Consider the following 18,349-nt stretch of genomic DNA (forward strand, 5'->3'; position numbering starts at 1 on the left):
CTAACCTACAGATGAGCTTCAATGCCATACAAATCTCCTTCCGTGGCCTCCAACTGCTCTTAAATGCAAGTAAAACTAAATGCAGCATCGCAGTGCTAACTGCGCCACCAGAGTCTCTGGGTTCGCGCCCAGGCTCTGTCGCAGCCGGCCGCGACCGGGAGGTCCATGGGGCGACGCACAATTGGGCTAGCGTCGTCCGGGTTAGGGAGGGTTTGGCCGGTAGGGATATCCTTGTCTCATCGCGCTCCAGCGACTCCTGTGGCGGGCCGGGCGCAGTGCCGCTAACCAAGGGGGCCAGGTACACGGTGTTTCCTCCGACACATTGGTGCGGCTGGCTTCCGGGTTGGAGGCGCGCTGTGTTAAGAAGCAGTGCGGCTTGGTTGGGTTGTGCTTCGGAGGACGCATGGCTTTCGACCTTCGTCTCTCCCGAGCCCGTACGGGAGTTGTAGCGATGAGACAAGATAGTAATTACTAGCGATTGGATACCACAAAAAAGGGGGGGAGAAAAGGGGATAAAAAAAACTTTAAAAAACCAACAAAAAAAAAACAAGATCGCTGCCCGCACTTGCCCGCCCGTCCAGCATCACTACTCTGGACGGTTCTGACTTAGAATATGTGGACAACTACAAATACCTAGGTAAACTCTCATTCCAGACTCACATTAAGCATCTCCAATCCCAAATTAAATCTAGAATCAGCTTCTTATTTCGCAACAAAGCATCCTTCACTCATGCTGCCAAACATACCCTCGTAAAACTGACTATCCTACCGATCCTTGACTTCGGCGATGTCATTTACAGAATAGCCTCCAAACCTCTACTCAGCAAATTAGATGCAGTCTATCACAGTGCCATCCGTTTTGTCACCAAAGCCCCATATACTACCCACCACTGCGACCTGTATGCTCTCGTTGGCTGGCCCTCTCTTCATACCCACTGGCTCCAGGTGATCTATAAGTCTTTGCTCGGTAAAGCCCCGCCTTATCTCAGCTCACTGGTCACCATAACAACACCCACCCGTAGCACGTGCTCCAGCAGGTATATTTCACTGGTCACCTCCAAAGCCAAATCCTACTTTGGCCGCCTTTCCTTCCAGTTCTCTGCAGCCAATGACTGGAACGAATTGCAAAAATCACTGAAACTGGAGACTCATATATCCCTCTCTAACTTTAAGCACCAGCTGTCAGAGCAGCTCACAGCTCACTGCACCTGTAAATAGCCCATCAGTAAATAGCCCATCCAACTACCTCATCCCCATACTGTTATTTATTTTTTGCTCCTTTGCACCCCAGTATCTACTTGCACATTCATCTTCTGCACATCTATCACTCCAGTGTTTAATTGCTAAATTGTAATTATTTCGCCACTATGGCCTATTACCTCCCTTATCTTACCTCATTTGCACACACTGTATATAGACTTTTCTATTGTGTTATTGACTGTATGTTTGTTTATTCCATGTGTAACTCTGTGTTGTTGTTTGTGTCGCACTGCTTTGCTTTATCTTGGCCAGGTCGCAGATGTAAATGAGAACTTGTTCTCAACTGGCCTACCTGGTTGAATAAAGGTGAAAAAAATATATATATATATGTCTCTCTGTACACTGTGAGTATTCAACAATCACAGGTGGTAGGGTGTTTGTGTGTGTGTAAAAAAACATAAAATGATCAATTTGTTCTCTGTTCCATCACAGATGACGATGACAAACAATCAACTGTCCAGAAGTCTTTCTCTTCTAACGGCCAACCATACTTCAGAGAAGGAAGAACTAGTTACGAAAACCTGACTAAGGAGAGAGACCGGCTGGAGACTTCTTTCAACGCCTTGAATAATGACAGAGACCAGTTACAGGCACGTTTTAACACCTTGGCTGAAGGGAAACACCAGTTACAAAGGACAATGGCAGAGCTAGGAAAGAAATATCTCAGAAGAACTGGGTGAGTATGTACATTGTGCAAATACGTGTGAATTTGTGTTGATGTGAAAAGAGTATTATGATATATTGAAGTCATATGACTGTATTGACCGATATGCTTTCCTTCTGCAGGATGCTGTCCTGTCGGTTGGAGGAGATTCAAGTCTAGCTGTTATTACCTCTTTAAAGAGAAGAAAACTTGGGAGTCAGAGCAGGATGTATAAAGAGAGGAGCGGACCTTGTGATCATAAACAGTAGAGACAAACAGGTGAAAGAGAGGGAGACATACAGACAGACAGGCAGAGATAATAAACCTATGAACTATGTTTTCCCCAGGTGTTTGTGGAATAAATTGGCTAACAATCTGATGTTCTGGATTGGTCTGACTGAGTTAATGAAGGAAGGCACCTGGAAATGGGTGGACGGAACAACTGCAATTACAACACAGTGAGCAAAATACAAATGGATCGTGTAGATACTTGGATCTTGTACTAAATGCTAAAGACTTAATATAATCTTCCTCTTAACTTGTTGGTTCGTAGGTTCTGGAGACAAGGACAGCCAGATATTCATCTGGGTAGTGAGGATTGTGTGGTATTTAACAGTTTCAATAATTCACCCTACTTTGGATCTATTCAGTCATGGAGTGACAAGCCCTGCTCATAAACTAATCAATGGGTATGCGAGAGCACAGTGAATGTGTCATAATGTACGATAACATCCTTTCACTATACAAACAGAATGTGATATCCTTTAGAGTTAGCAATAGCTCTAGCCTAGATTCATGACTAAAATCTAATTTGAATAATAACATAATAATTGACATCAGTACATTTAATTATGGTTTCATTGATATAATAGAATGGCAATTAGTAGTGCATTTTTTAAAATATTATAGCTAATGTAGTATCAACAAGTTAAATGCAAATCTTTAAACAGTAATTAAGTTAATGTCAGATGTGATAATATTACACACGTACACTGAGTGTACAAAACATGAACACCTGGTCTTTCCATGACACAGATTGACCAGGTGAATCCGGGTGAAAGCTATGATCCCTTATTGATGTCACCTGTTAAATCCACTTCAATCAGTGTAGATGAAGTGGAGGAGACAAGTTAAAGAAGGATTTTTAAGTCTTGAGACAACTGAGACGTGGATTGTACACGTACGCAACGCTGGTGGCTTTCTCTTGCGTTCGAGCATTATTGCATCCAGCATTCTGAAAATAAACGCATTTATTGTTAATTAGCTCATGCAAAATTTTTTTTTTGGGGGGGGGGGGGGGTTGCATATACGTATTTGTAAGTCTGCCACCACATAAAACACACCCACGATTTCAAAAGTTATGGCATGTACACTATATTTTCTTCCGGCCTTTGGGAAACCAACTCCCAAGGATTGGGAGAGAATGAGTGTGGGTGATATTGGCCAATTCATGTGTGGGCGTTGAGGGTCAGTGCACGCTGGGTCAAACAGTAGTTTAATCTCAATAGTTCCCTTTCCTTCATCTGAATTCATGTGGGTTAAAAACAGAACTGCTTAACAGGATAGACCTAAAGTGTCAGCTAAAACTATCTGGGACTGGACAAAGAGAGGACAGAGATCCGGTAAGGACAGACACTTGCTGACACACACACACACACCAGCAGTTACGACTGACTGACCAAGATTCATCAGTCATGTCGTTTCATTGTAAAAATACCAGTATTAGGAAATTAGAGATTATTTTTCAACATTCTATCAACAGGTTGTTTTGCTGTCAACCTGCATTATTATGAAATACTCGGCAGGAGTCCTGTTGCTCTTGACAACAATGCTCACTACAGTCAACAGTGCAGAGGTGGGTGACCCCAGTTTTATTTTATTTATTCTTTATTTAACTTGACAAATCAGTTAAGAACAAATTCTTATTTACAATGACGGCCTAGGAACAGTCGGTTAACTGCCTTGTTCAGGGGCAGAACGACAGAGTTTTACCTTGTCAGCTCAGGGATTTGATCTAGCAACCTTTCGGTTACTGGCTAAACGCTCTAACCACTAGGCTACCTGTCACCCCAGTTGTACATATTATTTGAATATATTGGTGACACAATTTACAGGAAGCCAGAGCTTTATATTTATATATGTAGCCATATACAGTATATATGCTAACAGTGAACAGCTGTCCTCAGCCGTGCCAGAATGATTCTAACACTGTATAGCTGTCCTCAGTAGTGCCAGAATGATTGTAATGCTGTATAGCTGTCCTCTGCAGTGCCAGAATGATTCTAACACTGTATAGCTGTCCTCAGTAGTGCCAGAATGATTGTAATGCTGTATAGCTGTCCTCTGCATTGCCAGAATGATTGTAATGCTGTATAGCTCTCCTCAGCAGTGCCAGTGTCGGTGTGATGAGGAGCGGTTGAACATGGAACTGAGCTCGGTGGACGACCGCTACCCGACGTGCAGGGAAGAGATGATGGGGAACATCACCGCGGGCGACCTGCTGACCAGGGAACGCCAGGCCAGCCCTTCTTTCTCCACCGCCTGGTCACAAGCTGAACGCTGCAATGTGACGGTGGCGAACCTCACCGACCTCCATGTCACAGCGTTGACCCTCTACACAAACGCATACAACCGCACCTTCCCTTTGATCTTCGACGTGGAAGCTAGATCTCTGGGCCCCGACGCCAATGTTTACCGCCGGTACTTCCTGTTCAAGTCCCTCCACTTCCTGCTGACCGACGCCCTGCGGCTCCTGATAGGGCGGGAGGAGGCAGAGGCGGAGCAGGATGGGAAGGGCTGCCTGCTGGTGTATGCTGACAGCGGGCGCGGGGACAACTTGCGAGGCGAGGTGGGGGATCAGGTGCGCACCGGGCACTTTGTCCTGGCGTCCACGCGGCGGTACAGCTCCAGGTTTGACCTGACCATCCGGACGTGCCACGGGCACCTGCTGCCCCGCTCGCATTCGCGCCACTGCCGCTCCTCTTCAGGCCTCAATGTGCTGGTGCCACCCTATGAGCTGTTCAGGGTGGTGGCGGTAAAGAAGGTACCTAACAAATGGGGAGGTGCTCTGACGTGGCACTTCTACCTGGAGTCTATTGGCACTATGACCAATCTCAACTGCGCTATGACTTCTGCCATGTGATCGGCAAGTTAGCTTGTACAAAGCTCTAAGCAAATAAAGTTTGTTTGTTTGAAGAATCGATTGATTGATTGATTTTAAGATTTTTCAGTAGACACTACTACCCACTACTCAGATCCATAAACATGGATCGCAATCATCACTTTTTCTCTCTACAAAAAAACACTCAAACCTACCTTCCTAATGTACCTATACACCTCTCTAAACTTGAAATTCCTCAACAGTCTCATGCAGTGGCAATTTAGTAGATGTGGCAGTACAGTCCGTGGTGATGTCTCCCTAGTAGACCATTCATACAGCAATGATGTCTTTCTAGTAGACCTGCCAATGTCTGTCCCCCAGTACAGTCTGCATCCTCCAAAAGCCCCACATGCTCATTCGGCGCATCCAACTCAAACGTTCCATCTCCCTAAACACTTCCCTCTCCATCTCCCCGCCTGCCCAAAGCATGTCCGCCAGCTCCCAGCATTGGTCGGGCTCCAGCAGGAACCCCCACCGGGACTCGGAGGCCAGGTAGCGTCGGACCTCCCTGCCCAGCGAGGCGTCCCCTAGCTCCCGCAGACCGCGGAAAAGCGCCAGTGTGGTCTGAGGGTAAGGCTCAGCCTTGATCGCCTGCTTGATGTATTCCGCCGTGATCTCTGTAATCCCCTTGGAGCCTGTGACCTTTAAACCTTTCCCTAGACATGCTAGATCTAAGAGAGTCTGGTTGGGTGTTGTTGAGAGGCCAAGGAGGAAGCAGAGGAAGAGGTCATAAGTTCCGTGCGTATTCCGTAAAACCCTGTCCACGGTGCATCTGTGGAGGTCTAAAAGGGTTGCTCTCCTGAACGTCCCTTTCAATCGATCAAAGAGTGTAGTAGGTTGGAGTAGTAGGTTTCTCCTTTTATTTGTGTAGGTGAGAAACACGTGCAGGGCAGCTAGGTAGTCTTGAATGCCTGTGTATGCAAAGCGGTACATTTCCTCCAGGTACATCTCACACCCTGCGATGAGCGGCCTACACAACCTGTGGAATGTGGAACTTTTAGAGACGTCGATTCCGCATTCCTTCACATCGCTCTCGCTGAATATGAGGCTTCCTCTTTCCTGTTGTAGAAAAGCCAGCTTCCCAAGCTTACGAATAACCTCTCTGATTGATTCTGAGTGTTCACCATTTCGATTGTTCTTCAAACCAATCCGAACAAGCAAAAAGTGAGTGTATAGTTGCGTCAGAGTGTCTATCTCGACACACTCTCCCGCCTCAGTGTTTTCTAAAATGGTCGCCAACATCTCACAGCACAACGGTGTTTGGCACAGGACGCAGAGGTTCCGTGATGACTCTAGGGCAATAGCTTTCATGACTAGGGCGATAGCTTTGTGCACCAGACTCTGATTGCCAAACCTCTTTCTAAAGAACTCCCTCTTCTGGGTGTCGTCGAAGCCCCGTATCTCTGTCAAGCACTGTTGATGGGGGAGGAAGTCGATGGGGATGAAACTGGCAGCCGCAGGCCTGGTGATCACCCAGACGTAGGCAGAGGGAAGAAGCAGCTGACACCAGATGAGGTTCGCTAGGAGGATGGGCAAAGGCATCTCCTTATTGATGTCAGACTCTACTGATATGCTTTCAAAGTCCAGGGGAAGGTTGAATTGGTCCAAACCGTCCAAGATGAAGACCACCTTAGACCGACTCAGATCCAGACCGGGGTTCTCACTCTCCGACGTCATGGACAAGTGGAAGTGGCTGATGAGGCCACTCAGACTGAAGCTCCGGTCTATCAGCCAATTGAGTTCACTGAAGGGAAAGACAAACAAGAAGTCGACTTCCTGATTGGCTCTGTCCTCGACCCAGTTCAAAACAAACTTCTGGACACTCGCTGTCTTCCCTGAGCCTGCGGGTCCCTTCGTCAGGACGGTTTTTACTTGAGGCCGATCCGGAGATAGCGGCGGTTTGAAGATATCGTCAAGCTTGATCGTTACTTCCTCATTAGCAGTGGGCATATCTGATGGTGGCCTTACGGGTCGCGTGGCAGCATGCCTATCGTTGTGCCATTGGACGTTGCCCTCGGTGATGAGGAGTTCCACATAGGAGTGTGTGAGGCAGTGACTCCGCACCTCTTGTCCTGCTGGGGTTCCATCACACAATGACACGTATCTCCCTCTCAGCTCTGATTGGAGCTTCTCTCTGACTCCTCCTACTGCTGGGACACACACACACAGTGAGAGATAGAGAGACACAGGGAATTCAGATTAGATTGTTTAGGAATTTTTGCAGGTGTACAAGTATTTTCTGCATGCCTACAAGAGAGAAACATTCTGAATGAAACTAAATATATTATTGTCTCCAGTGAACTTAGCTCTAAATGTTGTGTGCACAGTGAGATGAGCTACAGAAGAAATGTCAATAGGAAGTAGATTCAGTATATAATTCCAGGCAAATTAAAATCATGAAGAGATAAATTACTTACACTTGCTCCTCTGAGTATGAGCTATACGTTCTCCCTCGGTGTGTGGCAAGGTCACCCCCTGTTGGCCAGAATCCTCCATCGCAGTCTGAGGCTGACGTCACAATCCGTGGGGTTGGTCTGGGATACACTTGTGATTTCCTCCCGGAAGAAATTCACAGCAGGGTTGGGCTCAATTCAGCATGCTCTTGAATAAAGGGTGGGAGTCATGTTTTGGCTGTTAAATGTACTAAAATGAGAACACAATAGAAATGTTAACTTTCAAATGGTACCTCAAAGATGGTTGGAGGGTCACATCAGAGAATGCTGACCCTAATGGGAATATCAGTTGTTTTAAATGACACTGTCAATCTTCCATAGGAAACAGGGTTGGGCTCAATTCAGAATTGAATTGAGAATGTCTGATAAATTCCAATTAAATGATTGAATTTTAATTGAATTCCAATCGAAGTAGTAAACAGGATATGGAATTGAATTAAAGGAAATAGAATTGAACTCGGTGAAATAAAAAATGCCTCTTCTATTCTATATTCTGTCCACAAAGTGAGAATATTTTGTATTGAGGTCAATGAGGGTGTCGAATTTAGTCAACAAAAAACGTTATTGCTAATTTGCTACGTGAGACTTATTTGATTGAACAGAAATGTTGTAATGGTTAGGTTGTTATGAATGCACATAAGTGGACACACGTGGCATTTCGGCAACTTTGAAAAAAATTACTTTAACTGAGTTGTGCCTGTTGTCATAGAGATAGATAGAGGACTCATCATAGATATAACCTGTTTTAGCATGGACATTGCCATTGAGGGCTTCAACCACTTTAAAGTAGTCAACTGGGTGAGGATTCCTATGAGAAGGGAGCAATCAGCCAATGAAGAAGAAGGAAACAGACTACTTTAAAATAGAGATAGCATTAATGGTGCTGCCCATGCTGTTACAGATGCTATAATGGCACAGATACAAAGATGCTCCCGAGTGGCGCAGCAGTCTAAGGCACTGCATCTCAGTGCAAGAGGCGTTACTACAGGCCCTGGTTTGATTCCAGGCTGTATCACATCAGGCCGTGGTTGGGAGTTTCATAGGGTGGCGTACAATTGGCTCAGCGTCGTCCGGGTTTGGCCGGGATAGGCCGTCATTGTTAATAAGAATTTGTTCTTAACTGACTTGCCTAGTTAAATAAAGGTTAAATAAAAAGTTAAAATATTTCAATGAGTCCTCTATCTGTCTCTATGGCCTGTTGTTCACACATGTATCTGCCCTTTCACTGGATAGAATGTTCCCACCTGCCTTCCATGTTTGAGGACATCTATTTCCATTGTTGACAAGTGGTCATTTGACAATCTTGTCAATATAATAGACAATCTTCAATTGCAATCAATTAAATTCTACTTCCTGCTATTCCAACTCAAATTCTACACCACTTAGTGACTGAATTGAGCCCAACCCTGATTCACAGCTAATAGTACAAACCTGAGATACAACAGAGGATCAGATAAATGCCATGACCTTGTTTGCACCTGTTTCATTGTAAACCTGACTCTAAGACTTGGGGGGTCGTTTTTAACTCAAACCATTCAGAGTAGACAGACGATTTCGTGAAAAAGTAACTTCTCTAGCTTAAACACAAGGGGGGCTTTTCTCAAATGAAAGTGGACGAGAATACGCTTGAATGTAATACAAATTAATCTAGCTAGATGTTCATTTTATACATAAAAGGATAAGTAGCATATAGTTTTTAAATGTTTTCATGGTTTTCTCCTTCAAGAAAACAACTGCTGATTCAAATGGGGTGTGGCAGATTTCAAAACTCTTCAGAGAACTGGTAGGATTCTCTTGTCCATCCTCGCCAAAAGGAGGATATCAAGGAGGGGAGGACCGTGTTCCGTTCTAGTAGGCTAGAGACTCTCCTTGACCACTTATCGGTTTTTCGGGTCACGGAGGAAAGACTTTTTACCAAATGATTAAAGTCAATGGTTTTGTTTAAAAAAACGTGGTGACGTCACCAACGTCCGGGCCTCTGTTAGTTCCTCATGGAATAACGTTTCACAGCAGCCATACCTCTCTACTACGTTGCGCACAGTCAAATTAGCCCCAAGGTTGCCTTGTTAAATCTTGTTCATTCTCGAAAATGAAATACCATGACTGTTTTCTCATGATACAACATACTTTGGTAATATCGTTATCAACCTAAAAATAAATAAATCCCTTAAAAATAAATGTGAATGCAGGGTGTGCTATTAGCTTGCTAACACTCTAAGAGAGACTGGTAGAATAGCTAGCATAGCTAGCCATCGCTAGCATTCACTGGTTGAAGTTTAAATCACCTTTGAGTGTAATGGAGTGGACTATTACATGAATACATGTCATTAGGGTTTCCAATCAAAAACACATATTTTGACCAATGGGTAAAATAGTATGTTAATTGTGTAGACACTCCTCTAAGAAAACCAATGGTCCAAACCCATGTCTCAATCATAATCCGTTCAAAAGTGTTTACCCTTAGGGATAGCCAAAATTAGGGTGACTAAATCAATGGAGGCCAGAGAATGAAAGTGGTAAAAAAAATCGGGAAAATAGCATTGTGTCAGCTAGGCTGGATGCTGTGAGAGTTTTAGGCTAATTGACAAGCTCACTGTTGACCTCATCATTTTTCTTTTCGAATCTGGAGGACATAAAGCATGCCATGTAGTATTTTCATATTTTAATATACTGTACGTTTTTCATACAAAAATTCCAGTTCTTTTTCGAAGATTTCTCACAATCAATTTTGCAGAGGACCAACACATGTAAACCCTCAAAAGTTACTGCGAGAAAGCACCACCGCTCTGTCAACAGAGTTCGGTGTTTATTATCGGATGCATGAAGTTACGAAACCCAATTTTTCTTTGTATAATGTTAATGATATGTCAGATAAAGACCCCACTGAACGACTCAGAACATGAATAATCATATTTGACTCGGTCAAATGTATATTATAACATAAGGAAGTTACATTTCATCACCAAAACGCGTTTTCATCAATTTAGAGTGGGCAGACGGGAGCTATAATCAGTTATAACGGGAGTTTATAATCCAGTGTCGTTATTGCTTGAATTCACGCATGGATTAACTGCTTTCAATTGGGAAAGATTGCTTCCGTACCCCACTTCCATGATTTCAGTTCAAAACGTAACTTCGTGGAGTTATGCTATAGATCAGGAATCAAATTAAAAGTGTAAAGGTACTCACCACGTTGTCCATGCTGCTACAGACTGAAAACGAATGTGTGTTTTATATAGCTCTAAATCCCGCGGTGTAAACTCAAATTTTTTAAGGAGGAACCACTGTAGGAAGGCTACTTATTTCCTGTAACGAAACATTGGAGTTTAACAAATTACAATATTGCGCAATCTGAGTTTCGTGTTAAATTACATAACGTTTCTATTTGTATTTATTCCAGGTCCCTATTAAATACTCTTCCTGGGATCCAATTACGATTACGCAATTACATACAAAATAAAACAGTACATAACAACATATTATTACACTCTACCACAACATATAAATAATACAAACACAATAATAGAGTAATATTACAATATTAAAATGAACATAACATAAATACATAGAATGATAAATGGGGCTCTCATGTTTTGCTACCAAATATTTGACAAATGTTTTAATTTTTACTCACAATAATGTTATAATAATGGCACATTGGCACAAAAAGGCGTGACTACAGTCTAAAGCACAGAAAGGTTGTTCGAGAACATTTTGGTTGCACATGATTTAAGATACACTTACACAATTTACAGTACACTGTCTCAGAGCGAAACACTGGCAATTACGTACAGTATACAGTATCCTGAAATATAAAAACATTCAACCACTAGATGGAGGTAAAGGACTGGAAGAAAAGGCCAACGTTATCTCGAAACAAAGCTGGAAATTTTATAGGATTTTTAAATAAAAAGTTAGTAATTCACTGTTTACAGTCATAATTGTTTTTAAACAAAACAAGCTAATTAAGAGCTACAATTTAGCCCAGACCTACCGTTTGCGAAAAGCGATAAGAAGAGGAAAATGTCACTCAAGATTAAATGGCAAATCAAGATCTGCCCCTCAGAAAGATTTTTTCAATACAACATACATGGTGAAAGGAAAACATGTATCTATGGACCTTTTGTTTCTAAAGGAGCCTAACAGCCATTGCTTCTAAGGAGTAGGTGGCTTTATCTCAAAGACCTGCTCTTTTTATGTTATGTACACAGCTGCTATCCACCGGCAAGCTAAACAATGACCAGCTATAAAAAGATACAGGGGAGGAACCTTCCTTTAAACAACAAAACAGTCAATACTGAAAATAAGCTTTGGCACAGCAGTAGCATAGCAAACACACTAGTGAATTGCATTAAAATATATGTTCCATTTGTTTTAACTTATACATTGGGATATGTGACAAAAGGCATTTAAAAAGACGGATTATCCTGATCCTGCTAACAACTCAAAGCATAGTTATTGAATTGGTCCGTATCAGTGGATGTCATCGAGGCCCCTATTTGACAGAATAAGAATGACCTACAAAGAAAGCCTGAAATTATAACAGTGCAAAAGTTCCAGGGGATTTTTCTCCATTAACAACTGTGCCTCTAAAAGGTTTTCTGGGTGAATATTTTTGCACTTTAATTTTGTTTCAACGTCCTCTTTATGATATACCAACCTCTACAAGATGTCAGTTATCATTTCAGCCTCCCATTTACTTCCCGTTTTTCTCCTTCATGCTGTGTCAACATCCCTGCTGGCAGCCATGCGATGTAACAGGAGTGTATCATAAACTGATGTCAGGTTAGGGTTGTCTACACGACTCCAATTCTGGTATCTCTGTTCGCTCCTCCTAGGCAGGGAGAGGGAAGTAGGGTAAGGAAGGACAGAGAGGGACAGGGGAAGAAGGGGCAGAGAGAGGGGAGATAAAAGGGGTGGGAAAACAACAAAAATAAAAGAGGATTTTATGCTTCTTTATTATAAACGTTGTGCCAGAGGAAGGAAGGAAACAGGACACTCCTGACACTCGCTTGTCTACTCTCATTGTTCTGCAGTAGGGAACTCAAGTCAACACAACACATCTAGAACCTTTCCTGAAGCTAGTGGAAGGAATCACAAAGCCTGACTTTAAAAGTCCACAGACTTTGCAAATACTGTAAAAGACTACATGAAGATCGAAGGCATTACTAATCAAATCAAATTGTATTTGTCACATGCACCGAATACAACAGTGAAATACTTACTTACAAGCACTTAACCAACAATGGCGTTTTAAGAAAAATAAGTGTTGAGTAAAAAATTGATAAGTAAAAAATGTAAGTAACAAATAATTAAAGAGCAGCAGTAAAATAACAATAGCGAAGCTATATACAGCGAAGCTATATACAGAGGCTATATACAGGGGCTACCAGTACAGAGTCAATGTGCGGGGGCACCGGTTAGTCGAGGTAATTGAGGTAATATGTACATGTCGGTAGAGTTAAAGTGACTATGCATAGATAATAAACAAAGAGTAGCAGCAGCGTAAAAGTGTGTGTGGGGAGCAATGAAAATAGTCTGGGTAGCCATTTGATTAGCTGTTCATAAGTCTCATGGCTTGGGGGTAGAAGCTGTTTAGAAGCCTCTTGGACCTAGACCTGGCACTCTGGTATGTGCTGTGTGGCTTCTCATTGTGCAACCCAACCATATCATATGGGCAAAACTGGTTGCAGTGACATCAGGCCGGGTATCAAACTCAGGTGGTCTGTGAAACTCAAGACCACATTAACTCACTGGCACAGAGCTAAAGCCTACAGTTGTAGCCATGAGGGCTGCTAAAGCTAACCTGATTTTTACTAACCTGATTATCTGTTCGTTTTTTAGGAGTTATCGATGCATAATCAATGTCAACTTGCACTCTTTCGGATGAATCTGTGAAAACAAATAAAGGAAAGTAAATATGGGCCTAAAGTGAGGTGTGAATAACTGACAGAGACATACAGACGCTCAGCCCCCTGGACAGCAGCTGTAAACACTCAGGACTAATTTGTTACTATGAGTACTGGTCTCTGTGGTTGCAGTCATGTTGGTGTCAGATAAGCCAAGCTATTCAAGTGATCATTATCAGAGAGAGAGAGAGAGAGAGAGCGTTTGTGTGTGTCTGTGTGTGTGTGTTTGCCTTCTGCTTTTTCAACATTTAGAGAACTTGTCTTGGATAATGACACTGTTTGAGAACAGCAGAGGATGTGTGGAAGATAGGACCCTTTATTTGACCTGCATCCTGTGTTCAAGCAAACATTTCCCACATTTTCCAAAACACTACCCTTGATTGTAAAACAAAATATAAAAAAAAGGCTAAGCATGCTTTGACTTTGGGGAGTGCCCTCACACCTCTAAAAGATAAATACCTGCCTTGTGAGTGTACATTTCCCCTCTTCTTTAGATAGATTGCAAGTCCAACCAGCCCTGAGGCAACCAAAACGCAGATTACAGGAAAAATAAGCATACCCCGAGTCCTCTCACCACTGTCTGAAATAAAACACAATGAAATTATTTTTGTAAAATATGTTTTGAATGAACTACACTTCACTTTCACTTGGTAATTGTTATTTTCTGGATGGATTTAATTCAAAATGTGTCTTACCTGCATCATTAGGACGACCATCTTCACTGCAACATTTTGGGACATGAACTGTCTCCTTGCTGACAGGGTTAGCAGCCACACAGCTGTAGGTGGAGTAGTAGTTCTTTCCCTCTACCTCCAAACGGAGAGATAGATCAGTGGTGAGGTCAGGACTGCTGGTCTGGTTTAGTATTTCCTCTCCTCTGTACAAGGTCAAGGTCACCTCTTTTTCGTTGTCCACAGAACACCCCACACTACAGGAGCTGCTGTCACACTCTGTCACCTGAGGTTTGGAAACAACATCTGGAAGAAAAAATATGAATAAATTGGAATTGGAACCTAATATAATATTTGTAATATACAGCACACACACACACACAGATACACACACACACACACACACAAACACTTACTGTATACAGTGAGCTGAATTTTTGTTTTTTTCCCTTCGTCTGTATTCTCAACAGTATAAAGCCCAGCATCGTCTATCTGAAGGTCTGACAGAGTGAAGTATCTTGTAACATTGTTCAAGTGGAGGCGGTTTTCAAATCTCTTCTCAAGGGTGATTTTGCCTTCTTTACCAGGGTACACATTTGCAATACTGCCAAGTTCTCCATAAAGTAAATTGCCAGACTTGATCACCCTCTCTGGAAAAGAGAAAGACTGTCCTACGATGCCTTTCACCTGCTGAGTCTCAGACTGGACTGTTTTCTGGGAAGCACAGAGTACTGTGGAAAGAGAGAGACTCAATATCAACACAATGACTGCAGTTGCACACTAAATCTCACAATACCTGGATAAGTGTTTAACATGTCAGTAACTGCATCCATCTGATATCAGACTGCACTGAAGATGACAATGACACTGAAGATGACAATGACATTCAATCATTAGTTAATTTTTGCTGCACGTCTGCAATGTAGTCGTCTGGAATGACACTACTGACTTGAAGCATACCCCAGTCCTTTATTTACTTATTTAAAGGAAAAAAACGTTCTCCCCTTTTTCTCCCCAATTTTGTGGTATTCAATTGGTAGTTAGTGTCTTGTCTCATCGCTGCAAATCCGATACGGACTCAGGAGAGGCGAAGGTCGAGAGCCGTGCGTCCTCCGAAACTCAACCAAGCCACACTGCTTCTTGACATAAGGCCTGCTTAACCCGGAATCCAGCCACACCAATGTGTTGGAGGAAACACGTACACCTGGCGATTGCGGCAGCGTGCATGCGCCCGGCCTGCCACAGGAGTCAGTAGAACGCGATGGGACAAGGACAACCCTGCCGGCCAAACCCTACCCTAACCCGGACGACATGGTCGCGGCTGGCTGCGACAGAGCCCGGACCTCTAGTGGCACAGCTAGCAACTGCGATGCAGTGCCTTAGACCACTGCGCCACTCACGAGGCCCCATCCCAGTCCTTAGATATTTACAGGCCTAATGTGATGGTTGGGGTTAGGAAATAATTGTTAGGACTAGTATTTGTATATTTTGTCTGAAATTAAGTTCACATGGAAATGCATTCACTGAGTGAGGGAAGTTCTTCCCCAATTGACTGTTGTTTTTTTTGCCAAAATAAAAGTCAAGGATATCACTGAAAAAGCACATGACTTTACAGAGATATTTCATTACCAAGTAACATCACTTTCCACTACAGCCTCTTAAACTGCCTAGATTGTATCCTTTGAATTTCAGGGTCAGAGGAACATTGCAGCATGATGACTAATGACTAGATGACTAATATAGGCGTTAGCCTACAGTATGTGTTATTTGATGAAACAAGGTTTTGTGTTGACAACACAGAAACAGGGATCAGGGGCATGATGTTTGTCCTACTAGCAGTAGGAAAGAGACAGGAATTCTGTACATATGGACACTGCAAAAATATTCTGATTATAAGCAGCTGTAGCCTGTAGAAAGTCTCTGCTAAATTACTCAAATGTAATTATCTAGACAGAAGTAATGTATATCAATAATCAGAGGTGGGAAAAGTATCCAATTGTCATACTTAAATAAAAATAAAGATACCTTAATAAAAAGTAAAATACTACTTGAGTATAAGTGTAAAAGTATTTGGTTTTAAATCTACTTAAGTATCAAAAGTAAATGTAATTGCTAAATTATACTTAAGTATCAAAAGTAAAAGTATAAATAATTTCAAATTCCTTATTTTAAACAAACCAGACCACACGATTTTCTTGTTTTTGTTATTTACGGATAGCCTGTGGCACACTCCAACACTCAGACATAATTTACAAACAATGCATTTATATTTAGTGAGTTTGCCAGATCAGAGGCAGTACGGATGACCAGTCATGTTCTCTTGATAAGTGTATGAATTCGTTGTTTTTTTTGTCCTGCTAAGCATTGAAAATGTAATGTGTACTTTTGGGTGTCAGGGAAAATGTATGGAGTAAAAAGTATATTATTTTCTTTAGGAATGTAGTGGAGTAAAACTAAAAGCTGTCAAACATTTAATTAGTAAAGTAAAGTACAGATACCCCAAAAACTTCTGAAGTAGTACTTTAAAATATTTTTACTTAAGTACTTTACACCACTGTCAATTATACACATTTTTTATTTTCCTAATTTAAAAAGTGCTAACTGCAAAAGATTTGAAGGTTTTAGGCATAGCCACAGGAAGTAGTTTGGGGGTGGGCGTGCTGCAAATTTTTTCGTAGATGGGGGTGAGATGTTTTTTTTGCCCGCGCTACAGATGGCTATATCGGTCCGCTAATACAGGCCCAGTTTTACTCCACTGCTATTGTGAAGAAAAAAAAAAGGTTTTCAGGTTTTCCTACTTCCCACGGCTATGGTTTTAGGTGTTGCGTAAGGTAGAACAAATGTTTCAGGTCACATCCTCTGAGGAGACATAGTCTTAATGTATGCGGCAGGTGTGCTCAATTAGCCATTACGTTACCCAGGTCATTAGCTTAATAATTTGGTTCATGGCTCATAGGCCCAACAGTATGTTATTGGACTTGTACAGTAACAACATTTCAGTATTCATTCTACAGGTGGATAGAAGAAAACTCATGCACACCCTACGGACATAATGTATCTGTCCTCCTATAGTGAACTGTATACATTGTCTATCTGAATATGTGACTGTGTTTCGTTTCCATTCCCATCAGTCTGTCACATTGTCTGGTCTGCCTTTTTCTGTCACATTAGTGGTTTGACCACACTGAGAAGCAGCCCCACACAGTCCCACCTCACACGCAGGCCTATGTGGGGAAATACGTTTCCACTGCAATGAATACTTTTCACTGCAGCGAACAGAATAGTTCTCAGTAATGCTTAAGGTCTACCCGCGACTTATAATTCTTTCAGTTGTCGGATCACTGTAGACCTGATAGGGGTCTTTGGATTTCTAAAAATGAAAGTGAAATTGCACTGGGAAAAGGAAGGCTATTTTGCATGGGTGGATAAGGCCTAGGAGTGTAACTACAGTACTTTTATACAACATTGTTTTAACGTTCTCTAAACAAATGAACTATATAAATTGGTGATGAGACGAAGAACATTGTGGTGATAGCCTCCCTAATGTTGCATGTTCTTCAGCACAAGGAAGCTAGCCTCCGGCTTACATACCCCAGGCACTTGATAATGAAGTATACATATGGTATAAGCCAAATATCTTTCTGTGTTTATGTCTCACCCACACAAACTCACATACCAAAGTCCTGCTCATTTAGAATAAACATACTTCTCAGCATCGCCATAGTAACAGAGGATGACAACACACAGACAGCGACTTGTGATAAAAAAAACTATTAAAAAAAACGTTGGCAACGGTTGAGGGGCATTTTCTGCAGCTGGCTACTGTAACAGTAAAACTGTAATAACAAAGCATTGGCTAACAAGCTAACAGTTGTTTACACGTTTCTAGGGAGTTGCTAAGAGTTTGTAGCTACTGGGAAAGGGAGATACCTAGTCAGTTGTACAACTGAACGCATTCAACTGAAATATGTCTTCCGCATTTAACCCAACCCCTCTGAATTAGAGAGGTGCGGGGGGCTGCCATAATCGGTGCCCAGGGAACAGTGCCTTGCTCAGGGGCAAAATGACAGATTTTTACATTGTCAGCTCAGGGATTCAATCCAGCAACCCTTCGGTTACTGGCCTAACGCTCTAACCACTAGGCTACTTGCCTACTGGCCACCTGCTGATATTTAAAAAACCTAGCTAGCTAACAAATAACAAAAAGGACAATCAAAAAGGACAAAGGACAGGATAATAGACAGGAAAAGTAG

General features: G+C 42.3%; 2 protein-coding genes across 8 annotated transcripts in view; one reads left to right on the forward strand and one right to left on the reverse strand.

Annotated features, from left to right (window-relative positions):
- The first annotated feature begins 3,294 nt into the window (after nucleotides 1-3,294).
- Nucleotides 3,295-5,101, forward strand: LOC139578928 (ecto-ADP-ribosyltransferase 4-like). Of its 2 annotated transcripts, none has more exons than XM_071407062.1 (3): nucleotides 3,295-3,525; nucleotides 3,666-3,758; nucleotides 4,290-5,101. In XM_071407062.1, the coding sequence occupies exons 2-3, from the start codon at nucleotides 3,693-3,695 to the stop codon at nucleotides 5,043-5,045; spliced, it is 822 nt and encodes a 273-aa protein (XP_071263163.1). In that variant the 5' UTR covers nucleotides 3,295-3,525; nucleotides 3,666-3,692; the 3' UTR covers nucleotides 5,046-5,101. The 2 variants fall into 2 exon arrangements, with proteins under 2 accessions (XP_071263163.1, XP_071263164.1); XM_071407063.1 differs by having other exon boundaries at nucleotides 3,342-3,525; nucleotides 4,293-5,101.
- LOC139578925 (protein NLRC3-like) overlaps nucleotides 3,773-18,349 on the reverse strand; it is a 30,620-nt gene continuing 16,043 nt past the window's right edge. Inside the window, exons 2-9 of one of the 6 annotated variants that reach the window (XM_071407057.1) lie at nucleotides 14,513-14,827; nucleotides 14,121-14,402; nucleotides 13,889-14,005; nucleotides 13,338-13,408; nucleotides 12,177-12,350; nucleotides 10,706-12,034; nucleotides 7,481-7,664; nucleotides 3,773-7,213 (exon numbers count right to left, since the gene is read on the reverse strand). In XM_071407057.1, the coding sequence (XP_071263158.1) occupies nucleotides 5,355-7,213; nucleotides 7,481-7,559 (1,938 nt within the window). In that variant the 5' untranslated portion in view covers nucleotides 7,560-7,664; nucleotides 10,706-12,034; nucleotides 12,177-12,350; ... (2 more) ...; nucleotides 14,121-14,402; nucleotides 14,513-14,827 and the 3' untranslated portion in view covers nucleotides 3,773-5,354. Of the gene's footprint in view, nucleotides 7,214-7,480; nucleotides 7,665-10,705; nucleotides 12,351-13,337; nucleotides 13,409-13,884; nucleotides 14,006-14,120; nucleotides 14,403-14,512; nucleotides 14,828-18,349 lie in introns of all 6 variants that reach the window. The other 5 variants (XM_071407058.1, XM_071407060.1, XM_071407055.1 and 2 more) reach the window with 5 other exon arrangements.

Source organism: Salvelinus alpinus, chromosome 6 (genome assembly GCF_045679555.1).
Source record: "Salvelinus alpinus chromosome 6, SLU_Salpinus.1, whole genome shotgun sequence".
Taxonomy (NCBI): domain Eukaryota; kingdom Metazoa; phylum Chordata; class Actinopteri; order Salmoniformes; family Salmonidae; genus Salvelinus; species Salvelinus alpinus.